The sequence below is a fragment of the Xiphias gladius genome, chromosome 17, assembly GCF_016859285.1.
Source record: "Xiphias gladius isolate SHS-SW01 ecotype Sanya breed wild chromosome 17, ASM1685928v1, whole genome shotgun sequence".
Classification (NCBI taxonomy): Eukaryota; Metazoa; Chordata; class Actinopteri; order Istiophoriformes; family Xiphiidae; genus Xiphias; species Xiphias gladius.
Genome location: NC_053416.1, coordinates 7820832 through 7840254, shown reverse-complemented (window position 1 = coordinate 7840254; position 19423 = coordinate 7820832). Strand labels below are relative to the sequence as shown.

Here is a 19423-nt window from a genome sequence, read left to right as displayed (position 1 = left end):
AAAGGCTGCTGCTGTGCTGCTTTGAAGGCTTCGTGTTGTCCCTGCTTTGTGATCTTTGTGCTTGGCTTTTTGCTTCTTTCCCTTTTCGTGCCTCGCTCGCTGTGAAACAGATTTCATACAGTACCTGCATCGCTGTTGTCTGTCTCTTGCTAAAGCCTTGTCCTCCACGTTGTGTCACTGTATATCAGCGTCTCCTGGATTTCTGTGAATAATCTTGTGAATGTTTTCCCTATTTTTTTTCTGTCTTATAAAAGCTATTTCTATGATAACAAAGTAGACAAGCTGATGTTGCTGAGGTTTTCACTGAGTAACAGTCACTTTTTGTTCATGCCATTTCTTTGTGAATGCTGCCTTTCCAAAGAAATAACCCTGTCCCTTGCTTGTCTCAACGAATTTCAGTGATTTTTTTTTTGCTTGATGTGATGCTCCCCACCTGGCTGCTTCTACTAACACTGTTCAGCTCCCCCCCGTTGCCCCCTGTCAAGTGACTTCATCCACTGATTTACGGAGCACCTAGAGTGTCATGGTTTTAAGCGTTTATACTTATAAAGCAACTCATTAGCTGATATAAGTCTGTAACTGGACTTCGATAAGAAGAATTAATATCAGAGATGAAAGAATTAATAACAAATGAATGCATGCAACATTTTAATGTATTAGTCTTGCATTAAAAAGAGACTCTAGATAACAAAATGAAGCTGTTAATGTAATTAAAATAGAGTAATTAAGACTAAAAGAAATTTGTAAGTCATTCACAAATAAATTTAATAGTTTTTTAATGGAATGTAAATTGAAATTACAACTATAATGATTGTTTTTTATTTCCATTTTGATACGGCAGTTAGTTTTCCATTTCCATCTGGTGCAGACTCCATTGTGATTATACTGGGGCTCCAGGGGCCTTATTTTGGCAAACCTTGGCTTGTGCACGAGATCGTCACAGAATGTAACTAACTGGCTATAGAGAGCCACAATCATTCATTTGTAGCCTACATTTCTGGGGCGGTTTTAAGGCGTTAGTGTAGGTGAGTTGCAAGTTTTACTTGAACTGAAACTATTTAACTTTTGCTGGACAGTGGCAACTGCGGCATCTAGCAGTTACAGCATAGCAGCGCATTGGATTTTCCTCCATTTCCCAAGGTTCCCTTGAGTTAGGATCCAAGCAAAAAAAGCAACAGAGACAGGAAATAATGTAAGTGAAGTGACTCTCGGTAGTGTCAGATACACAGCAATATCTGTCTAAAGTTTGCAAACGTTAGCCGTTATAAGGCGCTGGTCATACCAGACAGTGTAATGAACTGAGCAATTATGCGTTTTTTTATTGGTTGTGGAATTTAACTTTTCATATCCGCAAAACAGAATGTGTCATTTCTTCTTTTGAGCAAACAAAAAACTCAAAACAAAAAAACACCTCTCAATCCCACGAAAATGATAGCAAAATCAGGAAATGGAAACGTGAATGCAGTAACAAAAGAATAGAATTAGAAATAAAACTGACTTATTTAATTGATTTATTCCACTTTTAATTTAGGTGTGGATAAATATATTCTCATTGATCTCTTCACTGAGAGGTTGTTTATAAACCTTGTATTAATTTTTTGTTAATTCCTCTTCTCTCAGTTAATAACTCAATGAACACATGCAAGGCTCTCCTGGTCCTCCACACTAGATTATCCCCTGTGCTACGGGAACCCTGCACCAGGGGATCTAATCACAATCTTCTGCTGTTCCTCCCTCATTTAGGCCACCCCTCTTGATAAGGAGGGGCAGGTTCTCAGACGAGGACGCCACCCGGATGTGAAGCAACTGCCTCTGCAGATGACGCCGACGGTGACAACAGTAACAACATCAACGACAAAAACAGTACGGGCGGAGCCTCCCAGTTGCCTCCCCGGCCTGCCCGTGGCCCCTCCCTCTCTGACCCCTGACACTTGCCCTGACCCTTCCCCGAACCCCAGCCTCCCATCTGACTCTGATGACATCTCCATCAGCTCAGCCAGCACCGTCTGCTCCCCCAACTCGCCCTTCTAGAGAGGAGGCGGAGGGGAGGAGGGGGAGGAGGAGGAGGAGGAAGCAAGGAGAGAAAATCCTCATCCAGCTCCTCCCTCTATATGGAGGAGGAGGAAGAGGAGATTCCGGCTTTCCCACACTCTCTCATCTAAGGCTGGGGATGAATAGGAGGAAAACTATGGAGGGAAAAACAAAAAATGATCAGAGAGAGCTTTTATCTTCCCTGAATCCATCTTTCCAAACCGGGAAGAGAGATCGATCAAAGGGTAGACAGAGGAAAAAGATGGTAGAGAAAGACTAAAGAGGCAACAAGAAACAGGGATCATGAGGAAGAGGGAAGTGGCAGAATGAGGTGAAAGACTTTTATTTATTTTTAACATTCTCTCATCTGAGCACATGTTACAGGGCTCAAGGAGCAAGAAAGGGCGACAGTATATTGTTTACCCTTCAGTGATGATCCGGGCTCAACATGGAAACTTCCTTATGGTGGAGCAGCTCAACAAGGCAATATGAGAATATGGACCAATGTTCATGTTTTATTGAACCTTATTTATCCATTCTTTATTCACTGCATTTTTTTTTTATATGTATCCCCCCCTTTTCAAAAAGGATAAGTTTTTGTTGACTTGTCCTAAAGAGCTTGGTGGAATGAAAACAATGGAAAAAGTGTGTTGAAGTAGAGCTCAGAAATTGCGAAGTAGGCGACCGTAGACTTGATGAACAGCGTAATGTTGGAAAATGAGAGGTAAGGTATGTAGAGAAAGGACTTTTTTCTTATAAAATGTGTTAAAAACAGGTTTCACAGAAAAAAAAGATAAAAGACAGAAACAGATCAAAGACAGCACTCGGGCTATAATTCTGTGCTAAACACAGTATTGGCGTTGCCTTCCTGTAATGTTGGATTGCAGTACTACAGTTTACATTTTACACGGACTGCTATTAAGACAATAATGGTGCATTGGATTGCTCCTTGTAATTTTAACTACTTCATTCGTAACATCCTGATACACAACATTCAGCAGCATTCGGGTACTTGTGTAGCAAACTCAACCTATGAACAATTTTTCCTCGACGCACACATTCTCACAATCATTCTGCATTGATATCATATTAATCTCGTTATTTTGTGATGCTCACGCACACACGTGAAGCCTTGTTTACATTTTCCTCAACCCTGAAGGCAAATTTCATCCCCGTATTCGAGCAGTAAAGAAAAGTGTAACTGTTGCAACCCGTTCGGACCACTGGCGTGGGTTTGGAGGAATGTTTTAGGTGGGAAATGCATACGTTTAACAGTTTATGAGGGCTGCCTGCAGTGCCACAAAGCACTGCAGTGCAGGTGCAGTCAAACAGGTCTGAGAGAAAGTCAGCATGGATGCCGGAGAACCAGCAGCACCCCTGGAAAGCCGTAGAGTTAGAAGGATTTATTTCAGCTCTCTACAACCTCATTCATGGCTTCATTTACTCAGATGAAAGCATGACAAACATACAGTAGCCTATTCTTATAAAAATAAAACAGTTTAGTGATGAAGTTTTGTTTATATGTTATGTAAATAACATAATTTTATTTATTTTGATAGTTCACGATACAGTATATTTCTTTACTAGTAGTAAGTCTATGAGAACTGTAAAAAAAACAAAAAAAACAATCAGTCATACATGTGTATCAGTCAGTCAGCAAAAGAGAAAAATAATCTAGAGGAGATCATCAGGTAGAAGTGAAACAATACAGTGGATTTGAAGACGGCTGTTTCGACCTGACATTGTACCACTTAGGTGAATCTACATAGACAAGAAGAAAACGAGACCACCATCTCTGCCTCTTGTCAGACCCTGGGAATGATGTCACTTCCTCTGCAAAAGCAACCGCCAAAGGGATTTCCAGTCAGTGATGTGAGATCAACGACAGGAGAAGCCAGGGGGACTGAGAGAAATGCAGAGCGATTTCGGTTTTTGCAGATGATCTCCCTGCAGTCGTAACACTTGTCTGTAAATTTCTGTATTTATTCCCATCATCCCCACATATACAGTACAAACAATGTGCCGCCACATTGACCGAATCAGTGCGAATTTGTTGTGCTGTCGAAATACACCCTCTCCAGCACCTAGGCACATGTGGTTTACCAAAGTGCTCCCACAGCTGCACCACATTATTGCAATCTGTTGCAATACCAATACCTGTACCTCTGTTCAACAATGGTCTATCAATAATAATAGTAGTAATTAAAATATGTTTCAAAAACAAATTGTTGGTGTCTTTTGTGTTTAGTTGTTGTAAGAGTTCAGTGGCTTTGCAAGTCCTCTTGCTGTATGACTGGGATTTACTTGCCAGATGTTCAGTACACAATCCTATTGCTAATGTTAACTGTTATCTGCTGGGGTGGCACTTGACTAGAGGGGTACTTGATATATTGTTATGAATCCCACAACAGTTGTGGCCTGAGATGTGGGATCCAACATTTTCTGTACTTGACACAGCAGGTACTCAGCATACGGGTGGGATGGTAGAGTAGAAGGAACTTTATCGGGCCCAGTTATTCATGGAAATTTGTTTTCGGGATCCCCATGGGTGTATTAGGAAATACAAAATCTTGAAAGTTAAATGAAAAAGCTTGAAAGTCAAATGAAAAAAGAATATGAGGAACTCATCTCTGTGTGTGTCACGGTTTTCTGCCTCTTACAGACCGAAGATTCAGAAAGTTGTCTCTGTGACTTCCGGTGTAAATCTCGCCAGCCACATTCCCCGAATTTGACAGTTTGTTTCTATTTCTTACCTTCGGGAACACCAGACCAAGTGGAGGCATTGCAGATCTGAACACTTTCTGTGACGGTAAAGAAAAAAACTGCTCACCTTTCAAAACTTCCAGCTTTCTCAAATGTTAAACTTTTCAGATCTTTGAAAATGCATTCAGTCAATTTAGTGTCGTCCTTCCAGTGGTGACCACTGCCCGAATAACCATTAAACAACAGCCGAGCTTGGTATTGATTATTTGGGTTATAATAGGAGTAATTAAAACTCATCAATACAGTGATGCATGCATAATTTCTCCTTTCAGGTTGTAAATTGTGTATTTTTAAATTAGTGGTGGAATGTAACCGAGTACATACTCAAGCACTTCGTAGTACTTAAGTTGAATTTTGAGGTACTTGCACTTTACTTTCTTTACCATTTTAAGCTGATGTGTACTTCTACTCCACTACATTTCAGAGGGAAATATTGTGCTTTTCACACCCCTGCATTTGTCTGACAACTACAGCTACTAGTAACTTTAAAGATACAGATTTATACATACAAAACACATGACCAGCTCATTTATATATATATATATATATATAAATATATATATATATATATATTATGATGGATTAAACTACTCAGTAGTATATATAGTCAAAATTTCCTCCACCTGAACTAACTAAAACTTTAGAAAAAACATGAAAAAGTACTTCAATGTATAAGTGAAATAATCAATTGCATAACACTATGAAAGGGGCCATTCTGTCGCCTATGAGTACTTTTACTTTTGATTTGGTTGCTAATGCTTTTGTATTACTTTTTCGCTCTTTTGCTGAAGTCACATTATGAACGCAAGACTTGTTACTTACTTGTTATGGAATATTTTATAGTTGGATGTTGCTGCTCTTAGTCGAGCGTTAGAGCATGCATTTTTTTTGGTTTGACCACCAGGGGCCAGTCTAACACACGGAACCAAAGCAGCGAAGAAGAAAAATCGGTTGTTATCGAAATGCAGCGAGAGCAGTAACCCCGTGGAAGTATCACGGCAGGCGGTTAGCAATCATAAAATTTACCCCCGACCCTCCACCCCTACCCCCTCCCACCCGTCGTTGTGTATTTATAACATACAGCCTTCACAGAGCAGCTAAACGCGGACTATTGTAGGGTCCTGGGTGGGGACATGTCAATAGAAAGCTGTATTAGCTAACGTGAGTTGACTGCAAGGGGGATGGTGGTTAGCTAACTAGCTGTTTTGTACACCGCAGTCATGAGCGAGGATGACAACTCGGCATCGGCAAACAAAGACTCCACTCTCCTGCTCACGAAAGACGGGCAGCGGTACTACGTGAGTAAGAGCGGGGTGGTCGACAGTAGAAATGTGATAACGCCGCACGAACCAGAGAACAACGTCTCCTCCTACGACATGGATGATCCGGACGAGGAGAGCGACGTTTTGGACACCTCGGATCCCAGAGACAGCGCCGCGAGCCCGGAGGAGCTCAACGACGAGGAGACCTCGGAGGGCGACAACGCTCCGAAGCAGTGCACCTACGAGGGGTGCACGGAGACCACGACGCAGGTTGCCAAGCAGAGGAAACCGTGGATGTGCAAAAAACACCGAAACAAGATGTACAAAGACAAGTACAAGAAGAAGAAGAGTGATCAGGCCATGTCCAGTGGCAAACTTGATGTAAGATTAAGCTTCACGTATACTTTCCTAGCTAAATGCTTTCCATTTGAACCCATCACGATGTGGTGGAGACATCCCATACACACCCTTGAGCAGATTTTTTATTTCAAACCGTGACAAATGACTGGAGGAGAAAGGAAATTTAGGAGGTGTAACCTCAACTTTCAACGCAGTTGACACTACCAGGGCTGAGCTCATATGCGAATGTGGTTCCCTGGCTCCGTTTTTCCAGACTTTACTGAATCACAATAAAAACACAGAGCTTCCCCAAGTTTACTCCATGTATGTGTCTTTTTTTTTCTTTTTCGTTGTAATCAGGAAAACTCAGAGGAGCGCCCTGTGTCTGTGAACAAACAGCGTCTTGGTGCCATGGGGGACCGGCCAGCCAGACCCTCCCTGATAGAGCAGGTCCTCAACCAGAAGAGACTGGCAAGTCACAGTTTTTCAGATTGATTGACAGTGCCTTAGTGCTACTACACAAGGGTGACAAATTAAAGGAAAGAAAAACAGCATAAAGCGTCTTTGAAAGGGGCCCCCACGAGCCTCCAGAACAGTTTACGTTGCTTTCCATATGATTCACCTAATTTTCATACTCCTGGAACTATTCTGTGACCCTTTCCTTTAAAGGACTTGACCCAGTCATGCCATAAAAAATGCCCCCTACATCTAAGAAAGCATTTGCATTTCTTATCTTTCCTCCTCATTTATTCAGGTGTTTCCTAATATGTCACCCATGTGTGCATGACTGTCCCTATTCTCTCTCTTGTATCTGTCTTTTTTCGAAGACTCTCAGCAGCAAGACTAGAGCATGTAGAGCATGGCTAAACACTTTATCCAAATTACTTGTACACATCTGCTAAGTATCCAAGTGAACAGGTTTGACAGCCATTATGTTTCTTGTGCCCTTCCACCCACACTGGGAGGCATCAATTTTTAACGTACAGAGAAAGTCTGGCACAAGACCTTCTCTTCCCTACAACGGCAGAAAAAGACAAGAAAGCTTTGGATCTATATTAATATTCATTGTTGCGCTTTGCACTGAAATTTGAATGTGTGTGTGTGTGTGTGTGTTTGTGTATGCCCTTCAGTCACTGCTCAGGAGTCCAGAGGTGATCAGTTTCCTGCAACAGCAGCAGCAGCTCCTGGCCACACAGAGCCGCAGCCAATCACAGCAGCAGTTCCAGGGTTGCTGACACCGGCCCTGTCAACTTTTCACCCTACTATTTTTGATTTATCGTGAGCACTGACACTTAATTAGATAACAACCATACACTGTTAACATGAACTTCCCTGCCCGCCAGACAGACTCAACGCGCGGTGAGACAGGCGGACTGAACTAGGTAAACTGATCTAGATCGCCCCAAAGGCAGGCTGACCATGTGATCAAACAATGTCTGGATCTGTTTGGGGAATATAATTTCCTAAATACAAGACATTTCTTCTCACAATTACTTATTAAGTTACATTTTAGTTACACCATCAATTCCCACTCTGTGAGTTATCTTTCCTTTCCTAATAATGAAGGATTATAATTGTCCATCAAAGTTGTTCAGTAGTTAATAATCATGAGCTCCATTTGATCCTCCTGTCTTTTCCGTTGCTGAGAAAAATTCAAGATTACCTTCTTTGGTTTAGTGTCGTGTGTATCACTTTTCAGGCTGTTTTCTCTTGAGGAATGAATTTTCACTGTGTTTATTTGTGTTTTCTCCTGAACATGAGGTTTTGTTATGTGTGACAATCAGTTTTATGTAATGCATGTCTGTAGCCTCGTTTCTGTCAAGCGGTGGCTTTCAGGACAAAATTTTATATCCCTGTTTATCTGAAAACTGTTGCTCAAACAGTAAATTCTAACTGTATACAAAGAAGAAACACAAAGGAAGTTTGGTTGGATGTGTATTGGTCATGTTAGCTCTGTTTTTGTGTTGAAAAGTGGCAGGGGGAAGACGTCCACTGTGTGTTTTTTCCTGTGTTTTTAAACTGAAGTGTCTATCCCCTGCTGCGAAGATGAGACTAAAATTGTGATGGGAACTGAGAAATTTCTCACTGTTTATATTGCAATGTGATGCTTTGTTCATTAACATGAGAAAAAAATTCAAATCTTAAAAAAACAAAACAAAAAAAAAGATTCTTTAAGAAAGAACAACTTTAATGGAATGAGGAAAAAGCAACCACTACATGAAGTCAAACATTAGTCAACACTTGGAAATACAATACATACTACTGTAATAACATTTATAACATATAACACAAGTCTGAGTACCTACAAATATATCCCATTTTTTCTTGTCCTGGAGTGCAGTTACCATGTCCCAATTGAAATGGGGAGAGAGAGAGAGTGAAGGTAAATGCTTTATCATAATGAAATGAAAGAACACTCGATCATTTACCTACATGAGACTTAAATTAGCTAAATGAATTTCAGTTATACGTGTCTCAGTTGTGCTGAATGGTGTGACAAAGCCGCGACAGATATTTTGGCCATTTACTGTGAGATGTCAAAGGGAGGGACCATAGGACAGAAAACCTGGACATAGAAGAGCATACAGAATCTACGACTACCTGTGTGAAGGACCGAGAGCACACACTAAAAAGTGTGCGCGTTCCCGTTACGACACTGAAGAAATAGGGTTGTGCGGGGAGCCCATCTGAGTGAGGACCTTGTCCAGCCACTGCAGGGGCCCATGCAGGTGTACCTCGATCCAGCAGGGGGTGCTGGTCACATCTTGACGGTGATACTCAGCACCCCAGCCCTGAGGAGGAGGACACAACAATAAATCTCAGCTGTGCATGATGGCAGTTCAGTTAACTATTAAAATTAATGGGCAACGTGTCATCCCACCTTGTGCACATTGGGATTTGACCTGCTCAACGGGAGTTAAGGTTCAAAAGAACAGCATATTAAGTTATAGTGAGAATCTCTTGAGTCGATAGCCAACCCCTTCTTATTAAACCATACAGGTTTCAAGTAGAAATGTGGGCAGAAGGACGATCACCATCTACATTTCTGTCTCTACATGTCGCATATCTCCCAATGTTTAATTTTCCAACAAAGCTCAGTACCTTGACAAAGCTCATTCGGATGGTGCACATCTTAGTGAGCTCATAGACGACCTCAAAGCCGTGGTTGACCGATTGGGCGAGGAGTTGAGCAAACAGCTGGTTGTTAAAGATCTTGAGGCTGCAGCCGCTGGGGATCTTGCACACGGTGGTGGCGTGGAAGCCGTGCTGGAAATTGCAGTTGCGACTCTGGACGAAGATACTGCTGTCACTCAGACACTCGGCGTACACCTCGCCACCGACATAGTACAGGTGTAAACCTGAGAAGCAGCGGAGGAGAAAAGGGAGTTGACAACTTGAATGTGTGGAGCTTTGCACAAAAAAAAAAAAAAAAAACAGCCTATGTCCATCTACAGCGATGACAAAAACTCGTATCCAATAAAACAAGCACAGCAAACACATAATCAAAGATATCCGTATTCAGCAACTTAATTGTATACAAACTGAAAAGGCTGTGTTTTTCTCATATTCGGCCAGAGGAGAAAACCCAAAAGGGCATCTACGCTTGTAAATGAGTAATGTCTGAGTAGTGTCAGTACTGTCTGTGAAATCGGGCACGAACTTCCCTCAACCCTTTGTGTCACCCCTATCATTCAAAACCACACATCCACACAGTTTACTGTAACCCACAGAGGCTCTCGATGTCTGTCCAACAAAGGCAGGCTTTCTCAACTCTTTTACCACGAGGGAAAAAAAAAAAAAAAACATTTTGCCCGGAGGATTCAGCACAAGGAGACAAGCTGAGTGATATTTTTGTTTAAAAAAAAAAAGACAAATGGGCATCTATAAAAAAAATAAGCGTATGGACCATATTTTTGCAAATAAGCTGCACTTCAGTTCTTGCTCTGACCTAATGTATGTTGGGTACAGTGCACAAAAAAAAAAAGAAAAACCATTGAGAAATCAGGCAAAAGAGCGTGTTCTGATATGAATTACCTGCACGAGCCGTCCTGCTTACCTTTGCCTATGTGCCTGCGAGTGTGTTCGATGGTGGAGTTGCGGTTGACATTGGACAGCAGGCCGAGGCAGAAGCGGTTCTTGTTGTTGGACGGGTCCGTGAAGCCGTCCACCAGGACGCTGCGGGACGACGCGTGGAAAGTCTCCCCCACCCGGTTGTTGAGCTCGTAGTAGGCTATGGAGCACCAGTACTCTGGTTCCTCGTAGCAAACGGGCCGCAGATCTAAACAGGAACGTGAGGGAAAGTTGACTTGGAGCTGGGGATTGTGGAGAAAATATTCTACCCTGTGTTAGATTTATCTGTAGATACTTTATCACACAGATATAAAAGTCTATCACAAAGCATCCTGCCCACTGATTTGCAACTTGACCTGCGGTGGCTTATACAACCAGAGAAATGAAGGATACGAAACCATAGATGCCTCAATTTGAACAGTATAACAACATCTCCATTGGTAGACACATTTCTATCATCTCGTGTTATATATTGCTTATTGCTTATTATACATAGATACTACTTATATTGTATGCATTTCTACTACCTGTATATCTCGCTGGAACTGACGTTACCTGTGTGCGGAGCGGAAAACGTAAGTTTAGTGGTTCCCGTGGAGTTGCTGGGCTTCACATCCTCTTGAGGGCTCGTCTCCATCATGCTGTACGGAGGTGGGGGAGTCTCAGCTGGAAAAGCGCGACGAAAACCACAGGAAGAGGATAAATGGGAAAACCGACGGATGCATCAAGTCAGAATCTGCTACAGCCACGGCAAAACTGCAGCCTGTTTGCGTGACGGATGTTTGAGTATTTCACGTAGACTGTAACGTTTGCTTGTTTTGATTCCTACCTGCAATGTGGTACGGACTGCCAGGCTCTGCGGAGCTGTTGGGGGAGTTGGGGTAACTCTGTGAGGTGGGAGACTGGGCGAGGGAGGAGGAGGGGGAGGCGGAGAAGGACGAGCAGGGCAGCGGAGGGAAGGAGTCCGGGTAAGTGGCGTTCTGCGGCATCAGAGGCTCGTTGTGCAGAGAGGTGTTCCTGAACTTCGCCAGTAAACTGTGTTGGGGGTTGAACTCGCTGTGGCGTGGGACCAGAACTGGTGGCAGCACTGAGTGGAGACGAGAGAAAGGAGAGAAGAAGGTAGAGAGGGAGCCAAAGAAAAAAAAAAAAAAAGAAACAGAGACAGAGCAAGAGCCAGATGTTGTTATAAAAGATTATATTACTGCAAATCCTTTTGGCTCGGGAACACTGTATTGGATTAGATGTCCTGCCTGTACATGGGAACCCATAAAAGCTTTATTGTTACAATATTAAAATATAACAATGGCCTTATTTTGTTGAGCTAATTTTGAAGCTAGTCTCTGCTAATGAGTGTACCTGGAGTCTCCACACGCCTGTAGTGGTAGGGGTTGACACAGATGTCCTTCTGCTTGGAGCCAAAGGGGAACTCGCAGCACTCCAGGGCTTTCAGCTCGTGGTGGGACTGCAGGTCGGGCCAGCGCCACACCCTGCAGTAGATGACGTGGGGCAGACCCTTCCTGTGGGACACCTGCAGCCTCCCATCCAGCGACCGAGGAATCGTCACACACTTGCCTGAAGGATTAAAAATGAAACGGCACAGAGACCTCAATACAGCTTGACGCAATGTTTCCAGTGCTGTTTCTAAATGGTAGCAGCGCAGGTTTCTGGGTCTGGCGCAAGAGCACACTGACAAAAGGCATCAGTTGCAAGTCAAACCTGTGGGCCAACACGGCCCCTTTACTGACTAGACCAGTGGCTCCAAACCTTTTTTACCTTATGACCCATAAAATTAAGCATTACTTGCGCGCCAAAGAGGGATTTTTCCCTCTCTATCAGTTTCATTTCAATAATTTTTAGAGATCTAGAAAAGTAAAGTATCAGGTTTTCACAAGAAACAAGTAAAGTCAAAAAACAACTGACACTCGGCATGGGAACCCACTGTACTCGACTACTACTGTATGTATGTTGGACACTGCGATACTCACTGGGCTGCCCGGGGCAGCTGAGGGCCCTCTCTAACTCCTCCATCGCCCCCTTCTTCTTCTTTAGTTTCTTCACTAGAGAGTCCACAGCCTTTTCTGCCCACTTCTCCTCCTCATCCCCTTGTTTCCAGCCGAGCAGGCGCTTCACCGCCGGGCTGGTGAAGGAGAATAGGGATGTAATGGATGTTGAGGAGTTCATTACGAGTTGAATAAAACTGGGGGGGGAGTGGGGAGAGGGCGGGGGCGCGATGAGCTGATGAGGTGATGTTAAAGGGATAAACGTTCCCTTGAGGACAGCAGTGAGGAGGCAAATGAGTAGCCAGGACAGGAAAGAAACAGAGAGGTAAGGATAAAAGGAGGTAGCGTGATGAGTCTGTGTAAACAGAAGCTGTTTTTTGTATTCCGCTGTGACTTCCGAGCAGTGCTGGTGGAGGAGCTGGACTCCCGCCAGTGCAGCACAAACCCTAAATCTCCTCTCCGGGTTGGCACAGAAAGGGATCCGGCGGCTCTGGATTCGCAGCCTCCCGTAGGAAAGGTTACTCCTTCCGCAGCCAGAAATCCGGGTCAAGTTTCAGTCACCTGGCAGGAGAAGTGAGAAACAGCATTAACTGCTAATTTCGCTCAAAACGATGCGTGCTCGGAGAAAGAGTTCAGAGGTTGGGTAGAGGAGGGACCTTGGGATTTAATTGTAGGGGAGTTAAGCCAGAGTACGGTGATAAGCTGGTCCGGAGTGATGACTGTAGCCAGAGTGAAAGCAAAAGACTGAACACCACATAACCAAAGTCTACTCATTCTTATCGATCTGGGCATTAGAGAAGGATTTCCGTGATAAGGAGGCTGTACCAGCAGCTGTTCCAGAGAACACACTTCCATCAAACTGATCTCCCGCATGCCGAATAACACGGCTTGTTGTTCTCTCTGAGGAGAAAATGAAACGTGTACCCAAACTGCTCGAGAACGAGCGGGGCGAGATGGCCTGGCTCATTCTAGATTCACCAACAATGAGGAATGTCCTTCCTGGCCTCTGCTTCTGTGATCATGCCACTGACGCCCAGGAGCCATACTGTCTGGCCAGAACACATCACAGGACAGGAGGGGGAGAGGGAGAGAGGGAGGGAGACAGACAGAGCCAGCGAGCGAGCTTCCCTGTTTCTGTGTGTGTCTCTCTCTCTCCATTGAATAACTACTGAGAATGACCAAAATACCAATAGTAAATGTATAGAAGTACATGCCCACTCGAGTCTTAATCATAACCACGGGAGCGTTTTTAGTGCAAACCACTCCGGCAGCACCATCTTACCGATGAATCGACTTTTCTCAAATATTCACACAGTGAACTACGAGACCCAGTGGTGGGTTTTTATGGTGATCTACTTGTTTCACCTCCTTTGGGGGAACGTCCTGCTGTACAGAGTATCATATTTGACCCGTGTGGCAGAAAAACATGTTTTTTGGTTAGTAGTACTGTTGTAAAGCATTCTTGCATGTCAAATTATAGCCGCTGGTTCTGCTCTGCATGCACCCCTGATGCAGATTTTAAAAAAAAAGAGAGAGAGAGAGAGAGAGAAAAAAAAATCTTGGCAGGCAAAGACTTTACAAAAGTGAACTGGAAGCTCAGTTATCCAAAGTTTTTGGCTGGGTCATTCTATCATTCTGAAATACACAACAGGGGCAGATTAGAGTTTATTGTTAAATCTAGGACTTTTCAGTGAGACGGGTCTCGAAAAACACACACACACACACACACACGCAGGTAAAAAAAAACAAAACGTCCCATGCTTGCTGTTGGTACCGCGACCAACACTGGTTCCCCGTGGACGGACGGACAGACAGACAGACAGGCAGACAGACAGACAGGCAGTGACAATGACAGCGAGAGCACACGAGCTCAATGCGGCATCAGTCCGCAGACGCCGCTGCTGCCGCTTTATGGAGCCTGGCGTCACTCAGTCTGCCGGCTCAGATAGGCTAATTACCTAATGCTTTATCACCAGGACACCCCCCTTCCCACGAAAAGTAAACACGCCAGGTCCTCTTACTATTACTACGACCAGTCATTTCGGCCCGCTACTAAATCCGGGCGCTGCCCTGGCCACCTCCGAGCGCGCACCTTGACGGTACAACGTGCGAGCAGAAGCTTGGCACCCGGACTCATTCTTATCACAGTTTGATAAACATCACCGCAGGCAAAACTTGAACCAGCCCATCAAGCGCATGTGTCACGGAGAACCCTAATCCCTAGCGGTCTGTTTATTCGTGCTCAAACAGTATATAGGCTATTGATCTTTACCTAGGTACAAGATCATACTTAGTAAACCGAACTATCTCTGTATATAATAATAATGTTTTATATTACATATATATATATATATTTATGTATATTTATATTTAATCCCAAAAAACTTGCTCAAAAAAAAGTGCCAGTGGGCACATTTTTTTTACGAGTATTTAACAACAATATTAAATATTTAACATGGCTACAAGCCCACGACAACCTATGAAATAAATTCACAATTTCTGGAAATATAGAAAGTGTGTTTATTTCCTCACCTTTGTTGTGGTAACAAGTGCACCGCAGACGGCCATATGCGTGTGAAGGCTTCCCTGTCTGTAGTAGGTCAGGCCAGCACACCGAAGCAGCGAAGGTGAGTGTCTGTGCGGCTCTGTGTGTGTGTGTGTGTGTGTGTGTGTGTGTGTCTGTGTGTGTGTTGTGGGTGGGTGTGTGTGTGTGCGGACCGTGTCTGCGAGCATGCATGTGTGTGTTGGCGTTGAAGCGTCAAGTCAGCCTCGGTAACGATTGCATCCGGTTGCTCATTTCGAAATAAAAGCGTTGTTAACAAACAGTAAAGTGGGGTCCGACGTGTCAGCGGAGGCGACCGTGAGTAACAGACGCCCGGTTCAATGGTCATGAAAACGAGAGGGACAAGAAAAAGGTTAGTGTGACACGAAATATATAAGATCACAACTAGGACAATAAGAGAAGTGTGCGGGCTCTGAATTCAACTGATGTTATATTGGTCTTTGGCTTTACATTTAAGACGGTAATGGTCAAATATATTTTCATGAAGAAAAAATACAATAAATATATATATATATATATATATATTAATTATAAAATTAAACTATATTTTTGAACCTGTAATATAGAGATATTCCCGTTTTTGGGGAAATGATACAGTTGTGAGTCCGCAGAATAATTTACAATTTATAATTAGCCTAACAAAATTTCTATAACTTGATATTAATTATGTGGTTATTACTGCTAGTATTTTTGTATATCAATTATGAAATATATTAATTTGTAAAAAGAGTAAAATAACCATTCCATAATAATTCTGTATCAACACTGTTTTTAATTTAGAATAATACTTTTAAATGGAATCACAAAGTTATTTATAAATTTATTTTACTTTTGTTTTCTAACTTGTATATATAAACTTGTATATTATAAATGTAGTAATTATTTAAATATAACTAAATTTATTAACAGTAATTTGCAAATTTAATACTCGTCGTTTGCTTTACAGAGCACCACTTAAGGCTACATGAAGATTTAGACAATCAATTTATGTTTATGAGTTAATCACCGTATAATTACCGACTGCAATTGTTTCTTTTCCGACGGCGCACTTCCGACACCTTGTCCCGAAACCTTGTCCTGCGGGCCTCGCTCGTAGCTCGACTACGAACGACCGCCTTTATTGCGAAGGTACCATCACAGCGACTTCCGGGAGTGCCCCGCTCCTCTGCGGGCGCGTTGACGCAGGTTTGAAGAGCCCGGAGCCTCCACTCCTCCAGCAGCCCCAGCCGAGCGCCACACAGCCTTGGCGGCGTCAGCTTGGCTGGAACCGCAGCGCCTGCATGCTAGATCCCTCCGCCTCCCCCCCACACCCCCACCCACCCCACCCCCCCCCCTCCTGCTGGAACTTTCCCAGGATTTCAGGGATTTCAGACTCAGGCTCCGCAGCGGCAGCAGCACCAGCGTGCGCGCGTGCGTACGTGTACGCGTGCGTGCGTGCGTGCGTGCCACCTGAGCCCGGGCCCAGTCTCCCGAATCAGGGCATAGTTGGCTCTAACTAACGGAGGCCAGCAGGAAAAAGAATCCCACCTGTTCCCCATTGTTTCCAGACTATTCTATTGAATTGACTGACTTCCCGAAAGTGTTGTAGACCTGGCATGATAGTGTTGGTTTTTTTATTCTTTAAGTTACATGTGGGTGGTGGTGTTTTTTTCCCATTTTTATTTTTATTCGATATATATATAGAGAGAGAGAGAGAGAGAGAGAGAGAGAGAGGGCATAATATTAATAGTGATTAAGGTGGCAGATGTCAGTGCGGTGTTAATGGAGGTGACATGCAGCCGTTTACATTGGTTATGTTTGACAGAAAGTTGTAACTGTTCGCCGGCGGCGTGTAGCCTAGAATATCGGAGCTGGAAGCTTAGTTGGTTCATAATCAATCACTTGTTTTATGTAATATATCTATAGTTATATATATTAGCGCGTGAAGCTCTACAGTAAGTCCAACTGGGACCTAGAAAAACCTGCCATTGAATAAGTATTTCACGCGCGCACACTGCCTACACCTGTAGGCTAAAACGACGTGTAAGTAGAAAGTCGCCTGGGTGGAGGGACTACCCGCCGTCTCCCTCCACGAATCGACTCGTATTGCGAAATCCGGCCTCGTGTTTTGTTTCTCTTTCGGGTTTCTCTCTTCCCTCTTAAAAAAAAAAAAAAAAAAACCGGAGTTGTTTTTATGGCCTATTGTCGGGAGCCACACAGAGGTCTCTCTCATTGCGGATGGATACGATCCTTTATTGGGAGTGCAGTGACTGGTCCAGTTAATGACGCAAGCCCGGCTGGCGACAGTGAGTCTACAAGTTTGACATTTTCACAGTTTACAGCAACTGCTGCGGAACGTAACAATACTCCCAACGCGCAGTGAAACCACTCTGGGGATCCTCTCTAAAACCTTGTGATTTTTTTTTTTTTTTTTGGCCCACACACCCCCCTCCCCCCTCCCAAACCCCACCAGGTGGATCATCAAAATGCACCGCCAGGATAAGCTGCCGATCTGCCCCAAAGAGGTGGTGGGTCTGTCAAAGCCAGGGATTTCTAAAGTCTGGACCCTGAGGGAAGCCGCGAGGCGGTCCCGGGGCAAAATGATAAACCCTATAAATTAAGTGTGTGGGGTTTTTTTTTTTCTCCTCTCTCTTCACCCTTTAGAAATAAGTTTAGTGGGAAATCAGCCTAATAATGAAATTTATTCATTTGGCTTTAGTTCACCTCACCTGCACAGAATCTGTCAGGGGTCATGGCCATCAATAAAACTGGGTTTTCTTTGACTGCAAATTCCACTGACTGCACATATAAGTTAAAGTGAAACCAAGTTCCCGCAGAAAACCGGCAGGAATCAGACCTGGATCAATGAAATCCGTTCCTCCTCTAGCTAAATCTTTTAAGGCATCACCTTTTCACTGCCACAGGAAACGCAGCCGGCTTCTGATTCACCGCCCGCGTGTCTCGTCTGGGTCGCACGGGGCAGGGAAGGCGGACAGGCAGGGGCACAAACAGGATGCTCTCCCCGGGGCTCCGGGAGTGCCCCAGAGACATCCGCACGTACCGTAGACCTCAGGCTTGCACAAGGAAACAACAGCTCTGTGAAGAACAGCATTTACTGGGACCGCAAAAACACGACGGGGCTGGCATGAGGCTTAGGAGACAGGAAGAGGGATAATTTTGGCAGTAAATAATGTAACCAGGATTCCTCCACTCTCTTTCATGTCAAGGAAAAGCCAAACTCAGGATAATGCAACCCCCCACCCCCCATAGAACTTCATATCAGAATTTTAGTTTTCCTTTCTAATTTTATACCACATTAACTTAACTACAAGCAGAGTCCGATCCTGCAGATTTCTAATATTATCATATTTTCCTGACCCCGGCACTGTCTGTGGAATGCCTGATAGAGACCCTATGGCCCCCCCCCAGTTTGAGAACCAGCGAGCTAAGTTGAAGGCAGTCATGCGCCGTCACACTGTGCACCCTCTGTGTTAAGGTGCATCTGTTCAAATTCGCAGGAAGATATCAAGCACTTCCAGAGAGAACGCAATCTACCAAAGTTTTGAATGTTATCAAAAATGTTAATCGTAGTGTAAAAACTCTCGGGATTACGTTTGAGCCTGGTACAAATTTTGAGCTCAATGAGAAATCAATGGTTCGAGTCTTGCTTTTACCATTACAAAGCTTAAAGATTTGGAAAGACACGTCCGATCTTGCCAGATCTTCTCTGGCTCAGTTCCGACTGGCTTTTAACAAACACAGAATTGTACTGTAGATCACACACTATATACCAGTTTAAACTCGTCTCTAAGTGCTTCCTGAGAAATTATGATTGACTTCAAAATTGATATAAAAAAGGTACTACATGGTCATGAGGTGTGGCCTCTGACCGCTGGTGGGACCCTCAGGTCTTCCGCATGGGATTTCTTTCGCTGCCGTCGCTCTTGGACTCTCAAACATCCTCCCACAGAGTATCAGAGAAGCCAAAGAAGTTCGATGTTTACAAGCCATTACGAAAAAAAACCCAAAACATTTGTTTACTGTTAATGCTAGGCCTGCAACTAACTTATTATTTTCGTTAACAACTGATCTGACGATAATTTTCTTGCTTAATCAAAAAAAATTGTCTGGTCTACAAAGCACCAGAAAACAGTGAAAAACGCAGATCGAAATATCCTAGAGCTCAAGTTGACAACATCAAACTTGTGTTTTGTGTGACCAATAGCCCAAACCCCCAAAATATTAATTTTACAGCAACCAAAGATCACAAAAAGCAAACATTTGATATCAAATATTTGGCCTTTTTGCTTGGAAAAAAAATCCCACTTAAACGATTATCGAAATAGTTAGATTACATTTTTGTCTATCGACTAATTATTGCAGAACTACTTAGGTTAATAATGATTTTCGAAGCA

The 19423-nt window shown here is 43.6% G+C and overlaps 3 protein-coding genes across 11 annotated transcripts in view; 2 read left to right on the top strand and 1 right to left on the bottom strand.

Annotated features, from left to right (window-relative positions):
• dclk1a (doublecortin-like kinase 1a) overlaps nucleotides 1-2031 on the top strand; it is a 46115-nt gene extending 44084 nt beyond the window's left edge. For 2 of the 5 annotated variants that reach the window (XM_040151451.1, XM_040151452.1), the window contains exon 16: nucleotides 1744-1801. In XM_040151451.1, the coding sequence (XP_040007385.1) occupies nucleotides 1744-1801 (58 nt within the window). The other 3 variants (XM_040151454.1, XM_040151453.1, XM_040151450.1) reach the window with 3 other exon arrangements.
• A 3983-nt stretch (nucleotides 2032-6014) lies between these two features.
• On the top strand, nucleotides 6015-8564 carry LOC120802587 (regulatory factor X-associated protein). Its single transcript, XM_040150556.1, has 3 exons — nucleotides 6015-6437; nucleotides 6756-6866; nucleotides 7526-8564. The coding sequence occupies exons 1-3, from the start codon at nucleotides 6015-6017 to the stop codon at nucleotides 7628-7630; spliced, it is 639 nt and encodes a 212-aa protein (XP_040006490.1). The 3' UTR covers nucleotides 7631-8564.
• A 7-nt stretch (nucleotides 8565-8571) lies between these two features.
• On the bottom strand, nucleotides 8572-17944 carry smad9 (SMAD family member 9). Of its 5 annotated transcripts, XM_040150555.1 has the most exons (9): nucleotides 14999-15137; nucleotides 12452-13027; nucleotides 11823-12038; nucleotides 11296-11553; nucleotides 11022-11132; nucleotides 10453-10674; nucleotides 9498-9754; nucleotides 8997-9187; nucleotides 8572-8725 (listed from the first exon to the last, which is right to left on the bottom strand). In XM_040150555.1, the coding sequence occupies exons 2-8, from the start codon at nucleotides 12645-12647 to the stop codon at nucleotides 9044-9046; spliced, it is 1404 nt and encodes a 467-aa protein (XP_040006489.1). In that variant the 5' UTR covers nucleotides 12648-13027; nucleotides 14999-15137; the 3' UTR covers nucleotides 8572-8725; nucleotides 8997-9043. The 5 variants fall into 5 exon arrangements, with proteins under 5 accessions (XP_040006489.1, XP_040006488.1, XP_040006485.1 ...); XM_040150554.1 differs by lacking the exon at nucleotides 14999-15137 and adding an exon at nucleotides 17917-17944 and having other exon boundaries at nucleotides 8572-9187; XM_040150551.1 differs by having other exon boundaries at nucleotides 8572-9187.
• Nucleotides 17945-19423: the final 1479 nt, after the last annotated feature.

What these genes read in the sequence shown, in the direction of transcription:
- LOC120802587 (XM_040150556.1), top strand. Translation starts at nt 6,015, where the DNA reads ATGAGCGAGGATGACAACTCGGCATCGGCAAACAAAGACTCCACTCTC. An exon ending in TGTCCAGTGGCAAACTTGAT is followed by an intron (nt 6,438 to 6,755) that starts GTAAGATTAAGC and finishes CGTTGTAATCAG; the next exon opens with GAAAACTCAGAGGAGCGCCC. An exon ending in TCCTCAACCAGAAGAGACTG is followed by an intron (nt 6,867 to 7,525) that starts GCAAGTCACAGT and finishes TATGCCCTTCAG; the next exon opens with TCACTGCTCAGGAGTCCAGA.
- smad9 (XM_040150554.1), bottom strand. Translation starts at nt 12,647, where the DNA reads ATGAACTCCTCAACATCCATTACATCCCTATTCTCCTTCACCAGCCCG. An exon ending in TCGCAGGCACATAGGCAAAG is followed by an intron (nt 9,755 to 10,452) that starts GTAAGCAGGACG and finishes GCTGCTTCTCAG; the next exon opens with GTTTACACCTGTACTATGTC. An exon ending in TCCGAATGAGCTTTGTCAAG is followed by an intron (nt 9,188 to 9,497) that starts GTACTGAGCTTT and finishes CCTCCTCCTCAG; the next exon opens with GGCTGGGGTGCTGAGTATCA.